Raw genomic sequence first — 19,582 nt, 5'->3', positions numbered from 1 at the left:
TTTTTATGACAAATATAACAAAATTCTAGACATAAGAACAAACAACTACACTCTGTTAAGTGAACTTTATAATCAACATACCTTAACAAATTTAGAAAGATTAAACACGACGCAACCATCTACATGATGTCTTTGCTTCTGTTTGATAATAAAGAAATTGTAATGTTCATTAAATGCTTGATTTTAATCACCTGCTGTTTTTATTGTAAAATATTGAATTCTGTTCATACCCATAAAATATGAAATGCAAATTTTTTATCTTAGCTATGACTGAAGTAAACACAAAGAAGTTTTGACTTGGAAGCTTTATGCCAATAAACCTTTCACAGTTTACTATTATTTATTTCAATTATTGAACATCCGGACTTACGTGCAAACTAACTGAAATAATCATAAAGGAAGACAGGCAGCCAGCCTTTTAAAAGTAAGATAGCTCAAAAATTAAAGATTAATATTTTAGGAAGTTAAGAAAATCTATAAACAGAGCTTCTCTAAAATTCTCAGCGTTCCAACTTTGAAACGTTGTCAATGAAGTTTTGTCATTTTGTAAACTTTTGATACGGATAAACAAATAATCTGATCAGGGGCGTAAGAAGCAAGTAAAATTGTGGGGAGGAGCTTAAGATTTCAGGGGCAATCGTTATTTAAGAAGGGAATATGAGAGTAATTAATCTCGAAGTCTCTAATTTAGAATAATTTTGTCACATATCATTAATCATAGATACTAGAAAACTGATAGCTTTTGGACTTGACAGTTCATCATGCAAAGTATTGTCATTTTGCGAACTTTTGACACAAACAAATATTTTAAATAGTCTATCTTACAATAAGTTGAACAAATATAGACCAGAAAAAAATCACGTGTACTATCACGTGAAGAAGTGATTTTTTCACTCCAATTAGGCGCAATTTTTTAAGACATACCTAGCAAAACGTTTTTATGTCATCATCTGTGGTACGAATAAGATAAAGAGATAGATGACTGTATAAAAAAGGAAAAAAATTCTTCTTGATAAAAGCCATGTTAGATGAAGTTAAAATCATTCCGCATTTATGATATGCATAAATGAAATTCTGTGACGTGTCCTGATTTTGATTCATCTTGTTGATTTTTTAGCCCTGCCGTACCAATGATATTTGAAAAGACAAGCGAAATTAATTGTTGTTGATAATGCAAGAAAGGTCAGTATTTTGAAATGATAAATTATCTAGTGGGTTATTGGGAAAATCCCACCAAAATCAACAGACGTATCAATATAAAACATATGAAGTGCGAATTCCACCACGAAAATGACATTCAGGTTTTTTATGACAAATATAACAAAATTCTAGACATAAAAATAAACAAGTACACTCTGATAGGTGGACTTCATAATCAACATACCTTAACAAATTCAGAAAGATTAAAGAAGACGCAACCAGCTACGTGATGCCCTTGCTTCTGCTTGATAATAAAGAAATTGGAATGTTTAATAAATGTTTGATTTTAATCACCTGCTGTTTTTATTGTAAAATATTGAATTCTGTTCATAACAGCGAGACGATAAAATGAGATGAGCAAATTTTATATTTTAGCTATAATTGAAATATACACGACAGGGATTGATTTTAAAATTTTATTGCAAATTCAATTTCAGTTCAACTCAATCAACTCATAAATGTTGTACACATTTAACTATTATTAATTTTCAGTATTGACATGGGTGTACGGGACCAAAAACATCAGGATGCGGACACTATTTTGCTCGACGAAAGCGGAAATCCTTTACATGCAGTGTCGTAGTTAGACATGAAGAAAGACATGAACTTCTGGGGAGCATATTTTCTAACGCCAAACGCGTGAGCCTTTCTAGCGAGATCTATAAAGTCATGCTCACCCCTGGAAAAATTCTAAATCCCATCTAATCCCAAAAAGTTGATTACGACGACTTGGTATAAGGGTTTGATTATTAAATCTTTGATTGGCTAATCTATAATCTAAAACAAATATGGCGGATTCAACTCTCGTCTTTCGTCTTTCAAAAATTTTAATTGACGATATATTTTCTTACTTGGAACAACAGAATGTTTTCTGTTAGGATTGCAGATGCAGATTTTTACGTGGGAAAACCTATAGATGGCTTAGATATTTTGTTTTCTAAATTTCGCGAGGCGAATGTTAACTGTGTTCCAGTTTTGAGAATCTTTGGCTCAACTCCTGGTGGACAGAAAACTTGTGCTCCTATTCATCAAGTATTTCCTTTTTTATACAAAACTTACGATGGAACTAAACCCACAGATAAATATCTGAAACAATATACGACAAGTGTAGACTTTGCTGTTCAAGTTGCGTTCGGTAGAACATCATCTTCTATGAAATATGTTCATAAAACTGAAATTGTTAAGAAAATGTAAGTTATTTTCCTTGTTTTCTCCTCATGTTGACAAAGCTTACTATTACTAAATCCTTTTTACTCTCTTCTTTACATCACAATACAAAATCTTCTATTTTCGACCCAATAATGTTTCAATATTATTCACCCAAAATGATTTTAGTTTTTAGACTATTTTATGGTTATCATGAGAACGAAGAAGAGTTTATTAAGATAGAGTTGTACAATCCAAGAATAATTCCCAAGTAAGATATATTTTTCATGTTGTTCTAACATAGAACGACATCAAAATTTTTCATTTTTTTCAGACATGCTGATCTTCTTCAGAATGGAGCTATATTGAACAAGTCATTTCAACCACACGAAGCTCATGTTCCTTATATTCTACAGGTCATTATTGTTTTTTATTATTAATGAAGAAAAAACACATCTTTGATTATTATAACCCAGACTGGAGTGGTTAGTTTGTAAACTGTGCTCCTGACAGGGGGCAAGGCTTGCAAAGTTTGTTGTTTATTTCTTTAGAAATTAATCTCATTCATTGTTTTTCAAAGTAATCGATTAAAGCAATATTTGTATTGTACATAGGAGTAAAAAATGGGCTGACTTTTCTACCGACATCAGAGATGCAACATTTGCATGTATAGGTGCCCACTTTGCTATAATTATACATCAGATCTCAGGTGCCCAATAAAAACATTCCATTTTGGATTATAGCTGTAAATTTCATGAGCAAAACATTTTTGAGATTTTTAACATATTTGAGCCAGCTGCTCTTTAGTGCTTGTTATGCATAATCATTATTTTAATTGTAGCAACCCAGACGAATTAAACTTGGACACAGAGTTGTGAAAAGACGTTCAAGGACTGTGTACAAAGAGGTTATTAAAGATGACAAACTCATGTACATACCACTGCTTAAATCCTTGGAAAAAATGCTCAATGTAAAAAGAGTACTTGAACAGGTCAGATTGTTAATAGCATGGTTGTGTTTTTTTTTATGTTGGCAAGTTTATCAAACTATGACAACTACATCTTTGCAAGTACCCATATCAATAACAGGGTTACAAAATATTGATACATGTTCTATGTATAACCATAAAAGGAACTTTATGTGTGTTTTACTGTGTTAGTTTCCATGAAAGCAAAAACAATGATGACATGCGTTTATTAGAGCACATTTCCAAAAACATATTCCAATTATTTCATGAAAATATGAAAATAGCCTGATTTTAATTTGAAATATCTGATGGTCGGAAGGCACCCATCCTACCACCAGACATTTCCATTGCTGTTTAATAATAAATTTAATTTATTAATAAATTAAATATATTCATTCTTCGATTTCAATTTCAGCTAAACCATGGTCATCTTCGGCAACATAAACATGATGATGTGATTGAGGATGTTTGCGATGGCCAGTATTTCAAAACCCATCCTCTGTTTTCCAAGGACTCAACTGCTTTACAAATCATGCTTTACTATGATGAGTTGGAAATTGCAAATGCCCTTGGTAGTAAAACTGGAAAGCATAAGTTAGGTAATAGTTTAATGACATCATAGTCACTAAATCAGTCACTCAAATGTAAAAAAGTGTATGAGCAATGAAAGGCTATAAGAAGCTCTTATTACATCATATGCCATTATTTCTGTATGACAGGAGTTGTTTACTACACAACTGGAAATATGGATCCTCGATATCGATCCCAGTGTGATAACATTCACCTACTCCTTATGGCAACAGTTCAATTATCAAAATATAGCATTGACATTCTTGGAGCCTTTCATGAATGACCTTGAATACCTTGGACAAGTAAGTGATCCTATTTATGTTTTGAGCTTATTACCTGTTATGATAATAATTGTGCAGAGTAAGTGGTTGGTTGCCTAAAATTAACTGTCACACTTCTTTTTTGAGGATGGTGGTCACCAGTTCATTTGGGTACATTTTTGTAGTGGCGTTGCCAGGATTTTGTGAGTGGGGGGGGGCACAAAATTTGTACCATGTCCGTCGCTAGCGAAATGGCCCTAAAAATTGCTTCTGCACTGGGAAATTTTTGAAATATTTATCACAACATGAATAGTTTCAATTTTTTAACTTCTCAGTTAAACCTTGGCGGATTTGTACATTCTTCGTGTTATAACGTTACGTAGATTGATTATTGATTTTAATGAAATGTTTTCATATTATAATACTCCCAGAATTTCACTATTTTCATGAACCTTACTCTTAGTCATTGCTATATTTGTATTTTTGTGTCTACAAGTTTGAGTCTACGAGTATACTTGTCCACAATCTCATACAAGTTCTATGATATGGTGTAATGTGGTTCATGACATGCATCACAATATTACTTGTTCTTTTTTGCCCACTAGAGACTTGAATTATTCTAGAATTATTGTTTTGTTTTTCCATTTTTAAGGAATTAAAATCTTCACCACTAGGCTAACAACCCAGAAAGAGTAAATACAACGCAAACTAGTCTGGACAGCTAAAAGAATACTTCCCTTTACAGTAAAGTTGTGCGAATTCTGTAAGAGCTACATTAACACCATGTGCTTCTTTTTCAATTTCGAATGACACATATGAAGACTCTAACTAAAGTTCAAATGGAGGGCACTTGGGGGGCACAGGCAATTTTTAGGGGGGCACTTGCCCTCTTCCAAGGCCGCACTTTAGCGACGCCACTGCATGTTGGAATGAAAATGGAGGTACTGAGTTATATTATTACTTAGGAAGGTGTTCAACAATTTGTCCAATTGACACACAAAGTTTGTACAGGCAGTCTACTTGAATACAATAACTACTTAGTCAGCTGTACAATAGAAATATATATGAAGCAGAGTGTTCTGTAATTTAGCCTTTGCATTTAAAAAAAAATTCCTATTTCTTATAAACGATCTGATTGCATTCTAGAATTAATTGTAAAGACAACCTTGAGAAATTTTTCAAGTATTTTTCCTTTTCAATAAAAAAAATTATGTAAAATATAGCACATGTCATGTTAAGTCATGTTTTATAGAAAAAAAAGCAAAAAATTCATTCTAGTTGTGTAGAATGCAAATTGAGACTGTGTCCAGGCGAACATTTAAAAAAAAAATTCATTACACACTGTAAAATATTGTGATAAATTCTGGTATTACCATTTTATAGTATTCTGTAAGTAATCGACATGCAAATTTCATGTAAATGCCATAAAATGTACAATTTACTTATTGTGTTTCTTTGCATGAATTTAAAGTTTCTTAAAACATGCCTAACACTTGAAATGTTTTGGAAAATCTAGAAAATGACAAAAAAGCTCAAAAAATTTGTCGTACATTTTGTTGAGTCATGCTCATAAACCACAGAAACATGTTAAGGAAATAGTATGTGCGTAGTTTGGTTTACCAATGTATCCGTTCCCACACGTCTAACAGCCAAGGAACAGTTATTGACGTTAGTTAAATTTCCTTATGTACCATATATTGCTTAAATGGAGGAACTATTCCGACCAATAATAATATTTGTTATTTGTAATAAAGACTATAAATACTGCTCTGTAAAATAATAAAAATCAGTTCGATCATTAAGTTCACTCGTGGTTGTTACTGAAGGTATAGAGTATATTACGAAAAGAGATATGGCGAGTAACTCGAACTCAACAGGTTATTGGCCCAGAAGAGGTTTGCTTTTCGATGGAAGCGAAAGAAAATACGAGATATTGTAAGTAAAATTCTTGGGCTATATGGAACTTCAAAAACTGTTCGACCGCATTTAACGAATCAGCAAGTGAGAGAGAAGAACCAGCAGCTTCAAAACTGGCTACGCTTTTGCAGAGTTGGTCCTATGTCTGGTCGACAGAAATTTGTCTCTTGTGATTCGGGAGGCAAAAGACAATGGACGGAGAGCTTTAGAAATCCTCAGACATCACTATCAAGGTAGAGGAAAAACTTGCATCATCGCTCTTTACACGGAACTCACTTCGCTGAAGAAAAGTGACGACAAGACTGTCACAGATTATGTATTGCGAGCGGAACGATCGGCAACAGCCTTAAAAGAAGCCGAGGAGATAATAAGTGATGCACTACTCATTGCAATGGTTTTAAATGGTCTGCCAAGCACGTACGACGTCTTTGCTACCGTAACATTTCAAAGGGAAAGACAAATGACATTTACGGAATTTAAAAAACTCGTTACGAAGTCATGAAGAAAATATCAAACCATTGTCACCAACTGACGTAGGTGACAACGCTATGTTTGTGAAACCAAAATTTGACGGAAATTGCTTCAAATGTGAAAGAAAGGGACACAAAAGCTCACAATGCTGAGTGAAGGGGAACAAATGGTGCTCCATATGCAAGACCAATACCCACGACACGAAAGATTGCCGATAGACGAAAGAAACGTCCAAGTCAGCTAAAGACGAGGAGTGAAGTGACAGTGAATGGCAACACTCCATTTCATTCGTGTCAAAGAAGAGAAGATGAAGAAGAGAACGCTGAAGCAGACGTGAAGGATAAGGATAAAGCGAATTTAACTCTACTGATGGACACAGGAGCTACAAGCCACATTGTTAACGATAAGTCAAAATTTATAGATTTCGATAGTAAATTTGATAGTAAAGCGCATGTTATTGAATTAGCAGATGGCAGTAAAGCCAACGTAGTAGTCGGTAAAGGTACTGCTGAAGTCAAATTAGTTGACTTGCATGGAAATGAGCAGGATGTCTTATTAAGTAATGCCTTATATGTCCCATCTTATGATCAAAATATCAAATCCGGAAGGAAGAGAAGGGTTTAGATGTGCATTGTCGTTTGTGGATGATTATTCAGGATTGAATATGGTCTATTTCCTTAAACAAAAAAGCGATACACCACAAGCATTAAAACAATTTTTAGCAGATGTTGCACCTTACGGAAATGTGAAGCGCATAAGAAGTGATAACGGCGCTGAATTTACAAGCGAGAAACTCAAATCGATTCTTAGAGAAAACAAAATTAGGCATGAAACTAGTGCACCATATTTCCCACACCAGAACGGCACAGTTGAGAGATCGTGGTTAACTTTATTTAACATGGCTAGGTGTCTATTGCTAGAAGCGGAACTTCCAAAATCCATTTGGACATATGTCTTCATGGCATCTGCTTATATTAGGAATCGTTGTTTTAATTCGAGGTTAAACAAAACTCCGTTCGAAGCCTTTACAGGCTCAAAATCAGACTTGAGCAAAATGCACGTTTTTGGTTGTGTTTGTTATGGTTATTCACAAAAATCCAAAAAGTTAGACCCTAGAAGTAAACAAGATATTTTCGTAGGGTATGATAAAAATAGTCCAGCATATGTATTATACTACCCTGACATTAACAAGGTAGAGCGTGTAAGATGCGCTAAGTTCTTCAGGGAGGGTAGCAGGGAACTGCCAGAACTAGATGATGAAGAACTTGCACCTCAGATAGCAAAATTGCATGAAAGAAACCCCAAAACAACTAACGAAGACATTAGTACTCCAGAGACATCTAGAGAGTCAAGATACCTTACTAGAGTAAATGGCAGAGTGTCAAGAAACTCTTAAGCGACCGTTTTAAAACGAAGGATTTAGGAATATTGTCCTGGGTCTTAGGGTCTTAGGGACAGAATCGCCTCAGTTAGAAAAATGCTCAGAAACTTAAATAACAATGAGTCAAAGGCAAATATTATTAAGTTACTAACAAATTTGGCATGTCGGAGTGTAAACCCAAACTCACTCCATCATCTTCCGATACAAATAAAATGTCGCATGATCACTCGCCTCAGTTAGAAGATCCAAGTCTTTACAGACAAATTGTAGGTAGTCTTATATATGTTGTGACAGGAACTAGACCTGATCTGTGATTTATTGTAACAAAGCTGTCTCAAAAGATGGCAAAACCGACACAAGCAAACCTAATAGAGACAAAGCATGTTCTTAGATACTTAAAGGATACAATAGATCAGACAATTACATTTAGAAAATGTGAAAGTGTTTTAAAATCGGTTGGTTTTTCGGATTCTGATTGGGCTGGCGATGCGGATGACAGGCGTAGTATTTCAGGTTACGGTGTAAGGTTGAGTGAGAACGGTAGTTTGGTTTCTTGGAGGAGTAAGAAGCAATCTACAGTTGCTTTGTCAACTTGTGAGGCTGAGTATATGGCATTGACTGAAGCTATTCAGGAAGCAAAATTTTTGAAACAGTTGTGTGTTGATTTGCGTATTTGTAAGGAAGGCGAGTGTGTTTTGTTGAATGTTGAAATTCAGGGCGCATTTAACTTAGCAAAGAGCCCTATGTACCACAAAAGGTCTAACCACATAGATATTAGATATCACTTTGTCACAAGTGAAATAAGGTCTGGTAAAATAGAAATTATGTATGTAGCAACACATGAAAACGTGGCTGATATATTTACGAAAGCTGTAAGTAAGATTAAATTAAGTAGATTCAAAACATTTATAACTGGTAAATAGGTATTAATTTATTAATTTAGTTAATGAGCAAGGGGGGGTGTTGAGTCATGCTCAAAAACCACAGAAACATGTTAAGGAAATAGTATGTGTGTAGTTTGGTTTACCAATGTGTCCGTTCCCACACGGCTAGCAGCCAAGGAACAGTTATTGACGTTAGTTAAATTTCTTTATGTACCATATATAGCTTAAATAGAGGAACTATACTGACCATTAATAATATTTGTTATTTGTAATAAAGACCATAAATACTGCTCTGTAAAATAATAAAAATCAGTTCGATCATTAAGTTCACTCGTGGTTGTTACTGAAGGTATAGAGTATATTACGAAAAGAGATATGGCGAGTAACTCGAACTCAACACATTTACACCAACAAAACAGTACCACGTGTCTGTTTCGTACAATTATATTGGGTGTGGCATAGGCTTATTAGAGAGGAGGCAAAAGACCCCCAGAAGTTTGAGTGACCGTCAGGCATTTGAGCTTAACTCCATGGGGTCGTTTGTATAGGCAATTATTGAAAAGCTAAAAAGACGTCTGCTGAATTAGGTTATATGGAAGAGATGGAGCATGAAAGAAAAGGCTTAAGTAAAGGGCCTTAGATCACCTCTAATCTACATACAATATGAATGAGGAAAAAAATTCTTCTTGATAAATACTATCTTAGATAAAATTAAAATTATTGCACATAATGATATCCATAACTGAAATTCTGTGACGTGTCATGATTTTGATTCATTTTGTTGATTTTTTAGCCCTGCCGCACCAATGTTATTTGAAAAGACCAATGAAATTAATTGTTGGTGATAATGCAAGAAAGGTCATTATTTTGAAAAGATAAATTATCCAATGTAAAATTGAGAAAATCCCACCAACATCAACAGATGTATCAATAGAAAACATATGAAGCGCGAATTCCACCACGAAAATGAAAATTCAGGTTTTTTATGACAAATATGACAAAATTCTAGACGGGGCAGACAGCCCTTTACAAATAAGATTGCTCAAAAATTAAAGATTTATAATCTCGAAGTCTACAGTTTCTAACTGAAATTCTGTGACGTGTCCTAATTTTGATTCATCTTGTTGATTTTTTAGCCCTGCCGTAACAATGATATTTGAAAAGACTAGTAAAATTAATTGTTGGCGATAATGCAAGAAAGGTCAGTATTTTGAAATGATAAATTATTGGGAAAATTCCACCAAAATCAAAAGATGTATCAATATAAAACATATGAAGTGAGAATTCCACCACGAAAATGACATTCAGGTTTTTTATGACAAATATAACAAAATTCTAGACATAAGAACAATGACACTATGAAAGGTAAAATATAAAATCAACATACCTTAACAAATTCAGAAAGATTAAAAACGACGCAACCAACTACATGATGACTTTGCTTTTGCTTATAATAAAGAAATTGGAATGTTCATTAAATGCTTGATTTTAATCACCTGAAAGAACACAAAAATAGTGATCTTGCAAATCTGTAGCCACTAATTGTTCCATAGATATCTAACGCGAAATTTGCGAAATGTAAACATCTAGATAATAAACTTCATACTCTCCTTTGATGTTAATATTTTAGTCGTATATTGTATAAAATGTTAAACACGTTATGATAAAAGCCATGTTAGAAAAAGTAAAGTTGTTGCACATAATGACATGCACATCTAACATTCTTTGAAGTGTCATTATTTTGACTCAACACATTAATTTAATAAATTTTGCTGTATTCATATAATTTGAAATAGACGATTAGAGTAAATTTGTATTGATGTGAGAAAAGTCGTATTTTCCTCGTGTAATGTATCTAAAATTTATCTGTGTTTGAAAATCCCACCAAAATGAAGAAAATTTATCCATAGAAAATATACGTGGCACTAATTTATAAGTTATATTTGACTACAATATTCCTGACATCAAAACAAAAAAAATTGATACATGGATACAAAACATTAAATCAGAAGGTTAAAATACACCATTACATAAAGGCGAGTAAACTTTAAAATCAACATACCTTCACAAATTCAAAAAGATAAAAAGCAAGCAACAAACTACATGATGTGTTTGCTTTTGCTTGATAATAAAGAAATCGGAATGTTCAATAAATGCTTGATTTTAATCACCTGCTGTTTTTATTGTAAAATATTGAATTCTGTTCATACCCAATTAAATATGAAATGCAAATTTTTTATTTTAGCTATGACTGAAGTAAACACAAAGAAGTTTTGACTTCGAAGCTTTATGCCAATAAACTTTTCACAGTTTACTATTATTTATTTCAAACATTGAACATCCTGACTTAAATGGAAACTAACTGAAATAGTCATAAAGGAAGACGGGGCAGACAGCTCTTTACAAATAAGATTGCTCAAAAATTAAAGATTTATAATTGAGGAAGTCTATAGTTTTTAATAATTTTGTCACATCTCAGTAATCAGAGATACTTCACAATTGATAACGTTTGGACTTGACAGTTCATCATGCAAAGTTTTGTCATTTTATGAACTTTTGACGCAAACAAATATTTTAAATAGTCTATCTTACAACAAGTTGAACAAATATAGACCAGAAAAAAATCACGTGTACTACCACGTGAAGAAGTGAGCTTTTTACTCAAAGTAGGCGCAATTTCTAAAGACATACCTAACAAAACGTTTTTATTTCATCATCTGTGGTACAAATAAGATAAGTAATAGATGACTGTATAAAAAAGGAAAAAAATCTTCTTGATAAAAGCCATGTTAGATAAAGTTAAAATCATTCCGCATTTATGATATGCATAACTAAAAGTCTGTGACGTGTCATGATTTTCATTTATTTTGTTGATTTTTTAGCCCTGCCGTACCAATGATATTTGACAAGACAAGTGAAATTGATTGTTGGTGATAATGCAAGAAAGGTCAGTATTTTGAAATGATAAATTATCTAATGTGTTAATGGGAAAATCCCACCAAAATCAACAGATGTGTCAATATAAAACATATGAAGCGCGAATTCCACCACGAAAATGACATTCAGGTTTTTTATGACAAATATACCAAAATTCTAGACATAAGAATAAACAATGACACTATGATAGGTGGACTTTTCAATCAACATACCTTAACAAATTTAGAAAGATCAAAGAAGACGCAACCATCTACATGATTTCTTTGCTTTTTCTTGATAATAAAGAAATTGGAATGTTCAATAAATGCTTGATTTTAATCACCTGCTGTTTTTATTGTAAAATATTGAATTCTGTTCATAACAGCGAGACGATAAAATGAGATGAGCACATTTTATATTTTAGCTACAATTGAAATATATACGAAAGGGATTGATTTAGAAATTTTATTGTAAATTTAATTTCAGTTCAACTCAATCAACTCATAAATGTTGTACACATTTAACTATTATTAATTTTCAGTATTGACATGGGTGTACGGGACCAAAAAACATCAGGATGCGGACACCATTTTGCTCGACGAAGGCGGAAATCCTTTACATGCAGTGTCGTAGTTAGACATGAAGAAAGACATGAACTTCTGGGGAGTATATTTTCTAACGCCAAACGCGCGAGCCTTTCTAGCGAGGTCTATAAAGTCATGCTCACCCTTGGAAGATTTCTAAATCCCATCTAATCCCAAAAAGGTGATTACGATGACTTGGTATAAGGGTTTGATTATAAAATCTTTGATTGGCTAATCTATAATCTAAAACAAATATGGCGGATTCAACTCTCGTCTTTCGTCTTTCAAAAATTTTAATTGACGATATATTTTCTTACTTGGAACAACAGAATGTTTTCTGTTAGGATTGTAGATGCAGATTTTTACGTGGGAAAACCTATAGATGGCTTAGATATTTTGTTTTCTAAATTTCGCGAGGCGAATGTTAACCGTGTTCCTGTTTTGAGGATATTTGGCTCAACTCCTGGTGGACAGAAAACTTGTGTTCGTATTCATCAAGTATTTCCTTACTTATACATACCTTACGATGGAACTAAGACCACAGATAAATATCTGAAACAATTTACGACAAGTGTAGACTTTGCTGTTCAAGTTGCGTTTGGTAGAACATCATCTTCTATGAAATATGTTCATAAAACTGAAATTGTTAAAAAAATGTAAGTTATTTTCCTTGTTTTCTCCTCATGTTGACAAAGCTTACTATTATTAAATCTTTTTTACTCTCTTCTTTACATCACAATACAAAATCTTCCATTTTTGACCCAATAACATTTCAATATTATTCACCCAAAATGATTTTATTTTTTAGACCATTTTATGGTTATCATGAGGATAAAGAAGAGTTTATTAAGATGGAGTTGTACAATCCAAGAATAATTCCCAAGTAAGATATATTTTTCATGTTGTTCTAACATAAAACGACATCAAAATTTTTCATTTTTTTCAGACTTGTTGATCTTCTTCAGAATGGAGCTATATTGAACAAGTCATTTCAACCACACGAAGCTCATGTTCCTTATATTCTACAGGTAATTATTGTTTTATTATTAATGAGGAAAAACACATCTTGATTGTTATAACCCAGACTGGAGTGGTTAGTTTGTAAACTGTGCACCAGACAGGGGCAAGGCCTGCAAAGTTTGTTGTTTATTTCTTTAGAAATTAATCTCATTCATTGTTTTCAAAGTAATTGATTAAAGCAATATTTGTATTGTACATAGGAGTAAAAATGGGCTGACTTTTCTACCGACATCAGAGATGCAACATTTGCATGTATAGGTGCCCACTTTGCTATAATTATACATCAGATCTCAGGTGCCCAATAAAACATTCCATTATGGATTATAGCTGTAAATTTCATGTGCAAAACATTTTGTCAATAAAGTGAATGGTTTGAACACATTGTGGAAGTATAGCTGCATGTTTGTTGATGTTGATCATAAAGGATACTACAGTATTGAGAAGGACTGTTGGGGTAGTCTTGATTGATGTTTTCACATCTAGATGAGATGATTACTGGTAACAATGTTAAAATGTCATTCAACACTAATGCCACTGACCTTCTTTAGTCTTTTCCTACCTGGATGGTCAACTTCTATAGATTTTCACTAAGTTACATTATAAGAATTATATTGAAATATCGTTTATTTTAGTTTCTAATTGATTACAATCTTTATGGTATGAACTTACTTCATGTAAGAAAAGTTCATTTTAGAGGAATTTCTTCAAAAACAGGAAAGTTTCATTATTGATTTTTCAGCATTCTATAAAAATCTAACACCACAAATGATTATTTACCATCAAATTGAATTTTATAGATAAAAATCTTTCATATAATAATAAATCAATTCCACTTCATGGTTCATCTCCAAATTCATTTCTCAATTTTCCTTCATCTCAACACTGGAATGAAGACACTATTCCTAGGTTTGTCTGATTCATATATTTTACACTTGAAGATTAATTGAAACCAAAGGATTTGTGTAAATCCTTAATCCTAAATTTGACACATGTGTATGATTTATCCCAAGATTTAGAGTCAATGCTCAATCCAGATTACAGAATTTACATTTAAAAATTAGTTTAACTTTGGAATGATTCTTTGTGATAACTATCTTTACAGTTGATATTCATCATTTTAATGTTTGTTATTTGTCATTATTTAGAAATTTATGCCTGGATCCTACTGTGAAAAAGTCAGTCGTTGTGAACTTGAAGTTGATGTAATTGCTGAAGACATCTTGAATCAAATAAATGTTGAAAGTAAAATTTACTTATCTTTATGTCTTCATTTTACTGTTTATACATCTTTAATGAGTTTATTATGTTTATGAAGGTTGTATTGGTCATAATCCTGGTATAACTGCTATGTGGGAAGATGAAAGACAACGAAGACGAGATATTGGACTATCTTCACAAGTTGCTCTTCCTGTTTCACAAGGTAAGGTACAAAAAATACATGTCACATCATTGTATAGCTCACAATACATTTCATGTATTTTATATTGTCATGGTATTTATGATTTATGAGGCTCTGACTTATATATCCCACAATGCAGCTGTTTTCTAGTGCATAAAATTTCATGTTTTCTTAAGTTTAAACATTTTCATCGTTACATACATGAAGATGTGTACAACTGCTCCTTTAATAATTTTCTTTTACTTAACAGTTAACAATACGTAGGTAAATTTTCAACTTTTTTTGTCGTTAGATCGTATTCAGTGTGCGAATTAGTTGAGAAAAACGATGTGCAATTTTTTTTGACAAAAGTGTTTCTTTAGAGGCATAATGAAATCGATATTACGTTAATTATTATATAGCGCTAATTGCTAAATTAATATTTTTAAACGTGAACATATTCATATGATTTACGACAGTGTTTTTCGTTACAATCGCTGATCCAGTTACAAATGTATGCGAGAAATTTTTTGCATGTTATTCTCTCCTCTTGTGCAAAAGTGAAAAGAGAACAACCGAATATACTTTTACTTTCTGATTATTAACAGTAACGTCCTTGATGTTTACTTACGATAAAAAACATCATATTTGTTCAAGGTTGCCAGTTTGGCTTAATAATTTGAGGCAAATTTCGTTTCTTTTTCTCACGTTAGGCTTATTTAAAATCAAAATTCCCTTTGGTTTATTTTTCAAATTTTGCTTCTTTAAGTTTTTTTGTCTTCTTTTAAGAATCAAAATCAAAATGTTTCCTGATTTTACTGAAAATACTGAAAATAGCTATGATGCCAAAAACAGTACGTAACGGTTTACAAAACAACGCAAATGCAAAAATTGACATTAATAATGTATTACACACCTATTGTCATAAGCATATAAACACCATTTATGTTGACTGTTGACAGACTTACCAATCTCAGTGACAACGTCTTTGAATTTGATGACATTGTGTCAACATGGATTTTAATGTCGTGCAGCGCACTCGTTTATAAAGTAAAGATCTGTAAAGATTAAGCTTGAAAAAATTTTTTTCAATTTATGTGGTAGTAATCAATAAAAAAATTTTTTGCATATCGTTTGAAAAAGTGATGTGCTTTTGTTTTCATTTTAGCTAAAACGATGTGTAAATTGCACATTGCACACCGTTAATTCGCACACTGGTATTGAAACACCTGTACTGAATCTTGAGAAAGAATTTAAACAAAGAGTCAAAGAAATTGTCAATAAACGAAAGAAGTGATGTAAGACTTGATCTTGTCATGTTTAATGATTTAACTTTATATTTTTATAAATTTCAAATAAACTTGCAGTTAAAGTGAGTTGGAGACAATGGAAAAATATCTTTCACCCGAAGACTTTAAAGAATTTTCTCAAAGTATTTTGTCACAAGGCAAGCAACCGCAGTGTGAAACAACAACAAACCAAGGTTTTGATAAGTTGTGGCAACTTATTTCAAGTTATAATCATACAATAAAATATTTACTTGGCATGAGCGAACCTATCTGAGCTTAATCAATTAAAATCAATCAAAGAGAATTTCCAAATGAATCAGGAATATATGTTACAGGAAAAATTAAAACATTTGTTTTTAATTTGTCTGTTTTGTATTATCGTTGTTTTATAAAAGAAGTAAAAGATGTTTTTCGTGTTTACACAGGCTTATGCAAACCTCGGAGACGTTTGTGAAAGCTTTGTAGCAGGTGCAAGCCTTTGACTCTTGTCATCACTGATCGAGTTCTCCCAAAGGTCTCCTTGCTTTTCATAATCCTGAACAAACACTGTAAACATCTTAAATGAAAAACAATCAATCTTCTCTAAAGTTTTGAGTAGCTGTCTTCTTCACTTGCAGTTCGGAGGATGAAGAGGAAATGGACTGGAAACCACCTTTACGTATACCTCAAGTGGATAGTCTTGGTGATGACGAGGTCTTCGGGGGACATGTGTAGTCAATCAATTTCACTCCGCAAGAGAATCTCGAAACACTAAACACGCGTGTCTGCGTGTAATCTCGCGTGTCTGGATGTAAGATTTGGCTTTAATTATTTGCTTTAGTAGCGTTCCATGTTCAATGGTAACAACATACATCATCTTAGTGCAATTTTATTTGTTTGATTCCCGCGCAGGCAGAAAGTTCTCTCTCATCCTAAATGTACAGCAGCCGTTCGACAAACATCATTTAGTAAAGATGAAAGGTAAATTTTACATGTTGCGTTTCATCTCACGGGAACAATTTCTTTGTTTACCCATGTAAAATTATTGTTTTTTGAACATTTTTCAAAGTCAAGGAAAGCATGTGAAAAGAACATAGATAACATTTTCATAAAGATAAAATAACATGTTTTTCTCATTAAAACTTTCACTTTTCGAAGATATTTTACTATTTGTTTTCCTGTGGCACATTTTTCATTTATCTACCAAGAGCCCATTTCCAACGCGAAATTGAAAGTGACCGTTTTCGTTCATTGGTCATTGAGAAAAAGTTTTTTGCGAGATTTTAGAGTTGATTTCACAGTATTTACATCTTGTAAATTGTCAAGTTTAGAGCAAAGTCCATTATGACTGGATGGTAAATAATTTGCACAGCGAATATTTAACTTTTGAACAAACTTTGCGAAATTACTGGGAGAAGTTAAGTGAATTAAGCATGAAATATTTATTAATCCTGTTTACATATTTCTTTACAGTGTTTTACTTTGTGTTTGCGATGATGGTACTATATGAAGATGGGATCGATCTCCTTGAACAATAAAAAAGGTTTGAATTTTTTTAATGTTCGTATATTAAGTTGTGTCATGAAATTTTTTACCGCGCAGTGAAATGTTGTTCTGCGCAAAGCCCGAGCGCATGCGTAGATGATTTCTTAAATAAATTCTTACTAAGCATGCTATTTACTTCAAAATCGGTGCTAGTAGATGTAGTTGGTTGTTGGGTTGTTGCTATGACCATGAACATGGGCAGCTGGTTAAGTCGACTGCGCATGCCCAAGCAAACTGCGCATGCGCTGATGATTATTTAAAATTTGTGACAGAGTGAGATTACTCGATAATCGTTAAAGGTGCTTTTACACGATGCAATTTTTTTAAGCAACATGAGATTTTTGCATTTTATCGCAAGTTGCTTAATCATTGGTGTCCTGTATCACCTTCAAGTAACATGCGATTGTTGAAATTTTTTCATTTATTTAGTCGCAAGTTGCTCAAAAAAATCGCATCGTGTAAATGCACCTTAATAGTACATCCAGTTGTTCGTTGCCATGACGATGAACTTGGAGAGTACGCATGCTCAGATTAATTCTCCATTAAATTTGTGACAGAGCGAGCTCTGAATTTGGTGCTTGTAGATGCGCTGAGTAAATTTTTAATCATATATTTTCGACTCTTTTTTTTTTACTCGTGTGTTTACGGTCGGAAAGATGGATTGTATTCGAGACAAAATCATCGGTAAAATGATATTAAGACAAGAGTAACAACAAAACTACACGAGCTGTCAGTGTCGGCCAAAAAATACCAACACAGTTGTATATTTTAGTTTTGTTCATGTGGAAGTTAACATTCATGACAGTATAGGTCTGACGATAAGTTTCATATTCTTCACAAAACTTTTTAACAAATTGTGGAAGCTGAAATTTATAATTATCTTAAAAAATGTTTGATTGTGAGATGAAAACAATCAAAACATGTAATGATGATAAAACAATGACGTAAGCTTTGTGAGCACGTGCTTAACACTTACTCTTATAAGAGGGTCAAAAGTGCGTCATTTATATTCGCTGGATTTTAAAAATCTTGCAAGATCATCCATGAGTAAAATCATGGCAAAAGCTTAAAATAATGTTGTACGATCTTGACAAGATCTTCCTTAAAATCTTGCATGATCTTGCAGGAGTAAAATCTTGTCAAGAGCTTGAAAAGATCTTATAAATAGCGTTTTAGGATTACATTTGGTGTTATTAGTGCAAGTGTTTTTGGCTATTTAGTTCTTCGAATATTTGCGTTCAGTATATGCTGTGGTGAGAATTTGGTAGAAAGATGTTTCGATGTCGAGGCTGTAGAAAAATGGCGAAATCGTGAATGGAATGAGACAAGAAGATGAAGAAAGTTACCAACAAGGTGAAAGTTGTGTTGAAGTAGAACAAACAAAGTATAGTGGATTCAGAAGATTTTCTCCTTTAAAATTTAACAAATAAAAAGTTTGAGAGGAAAGACAAGGATTGTATAAACATACCTTGATTCTAGTAGATTGATTGTTCACTAAAACGTTTTTGTTGCAATACATAATCTAGTTATTCTAACAGTAACAGGAAGTTTTATAGAATACCTTTCCACGTACTAAACTGACCCTAACCTTTTTCTTAATCATAACCTGGCCTGATTATTGTTGCCAGTCTTTGTAGCAGTGTATTCTATGATTGTGCCAATGTCAGCGCTGTTTAATCTAGTCCATGCAATATTTTTACTAAAGATTTATATCAGAATCATTTTATTGTGGTGTATTACTTTAAAAGATAATTGTCTCCACATAAATATTCATGAAAATACAAATTTAAAGTTGTGCTTTTGACTCATGCAACGGTGTAGTATAAAATGATTGAAATCCATTTTGTGGTCCATGATTATTCTCATCAAGTAAGATGACAATTTGTGCTCGAGAATGTCGCGGTGAAAATTGATTAAAATTATACTCATCTACTGATGTATATGATGCATTCTCATACACATCTGGCATATTGAATAAGTTTGTTGATCCATGATTATCCCAATATGGTGTAGAATATCCATCATTCATCTCTTCATTATAATCGTTTTTTCTTAAAAAACAAAAAATTCTGACA

The 19,582-nt window shown here is 32.8% G+C and overlaps 3 protein-coding genes and 2 long non-coding RNA genes across 8 annotated transcripts in view; 4 read left to right on the top strand and 1 right to left on the bottom strand.

The window, feature by feature from the left end:
- LOC124440940 overlaps positions 1–11,982 on the bottom strand; it is a 121,004-nt gene extending 109,022 nt beyond the window's left edge. Inside the window, exons 1-4 of the mRNA XM_046991367.1 lie at positions 11,946–11,982; positions 10,184–10,243; positions 1,385–1,444; positions 82–138 (exon numbers count right to left, since the gene is read on the bottom strand). The gene's annotated coding sequence lies outside the window, so the exon portion shown is untranslated. The remainder of the gene's footprint in view (positions 1–81; positions 139–1,384; positions 1,445–10,183; positions 10,244–11,945) is intronic.
- On the top strand, positions 1,940–3,089 carry LOC124442068 (DNA polymerase zeta catalytic subunit-like). 2 transcript variants are annotated; one of them, XM_046992600.1, is made up of 4 exons: positions 1,944–2,390; positions 2,543–2,617; positions 2,681–2,762; positions 2,961–3,089. In XM_046992600.1, the coding sequence occupies exons 1-4, from the start codon at positions 2,065–2,067 to the stop codon at positions 2,964–2,966; spliced, it is 489 nt and encodes a 162-aa protein (XP_046848556.1). In that variant the 5' UTR covers positions 1,944–2,064; the 3' UTR covers positions 2,967–3,089. The 2 variants fall into 2 exon arrangements, with proteins under 2 accessions (XP_046848558.1, XP_046848556.1); XM_046992602.1 differs by lacking the exon at positions 2,961–3,089 and having other exon boundaries at positions 1,940–2,390; positions 2,700–2,762.
- On the top strand, positions 3,122–4,096 carry LOC124442117. The gene is made up of 3 exons (XR_006947133.1): positions 3,122–3,253; positions 3,729–3,912; positions 4,033–4,096. It is a non-coding gene; the product is annotated as an uncharacterized LOC124442117 (long non-coding RNA).
- Positions 11,983–12,325: 343 nt separating the features above from the next.
- The window catches only part of LOC124442036 (DNA polymerase zeta catalytic subunit-like), a 51,944-nt gene continuing 44,687 nt past the window's right edge, over positions 12,326–19,582 (top strand). Inside the window, exons 1-8 of one of the 3 annotated variants that reach the window (XR_006947074.1) lie at positions 12,326–12,952; positions 13,105–13,179; positions 13,243–13,324; positions 13,949–14,030; positions 14,114–14,222; positions 14,462–14,558; positions 14,632–14,736; positions 15,484–15,601. Coding sequence is in view for 2 of the 3 variants with exons in the window: in XM_046992540.1 (XP_046848496.1) it covers positions 12,627–12,952; positions 13,105–13,179; positions 13,243–13,324; positions 14,462–14,558; positions 14,632–14,736; positions 15,863–15,900 (723 nt within the window). In the remaining variant the exon portion in view is untranslated. Of the gene's footprint in view, positions 12,953–13,104; positions 13,180–13,242; positions 13,325–13,948; positions 14,031–14,113; positions 14,223–14,461; positions 14,559–14,631; positions 14,737–15,483; positions 15,602–15,862; positions 15,944–19,582 lie in introns of those variants that run through there. The other 2 variants (XM_046992540.1, XM_046992539.1) reach the window with 2 other exon arrangements.
- On the top strand, positions 16,744–18,944 carry LOC124442120. Its single transcript, XR_006947136.1, has 4 exons — positions 16,744–16,773; positions 16,875–16,943; positions 17,436–17,505; positions 18,728–18,944. It is a non-coding gene; the product is annotated as an uncharacterized LOC124442120 (long non-coding RNA).

The sequence above is a fragment of the Xenia sp. Carnegie-2017 genome, unplaced genomic scaffold (genome assembly GCF_021976095.1).
Source record: "Xenia sp. Carnegie-2017 unplaced genomic scaffold, XeniaSp_v1 HiC_scaffold_20, whole genome shotgun sequence".
NCBI classification, from domain to species: Eukaryota; Metazoa; Cnidaria; class Anthozoa; order Malacalcyonacea; family Xeniidae; genus Xenia; species Xenia sp. Carnegie-2017.
The sequence above is the reverse complement of the archived record's forward strand: the minus strand, read 5'-3'. Positions and strand labels throughout refer to the sequence as shown.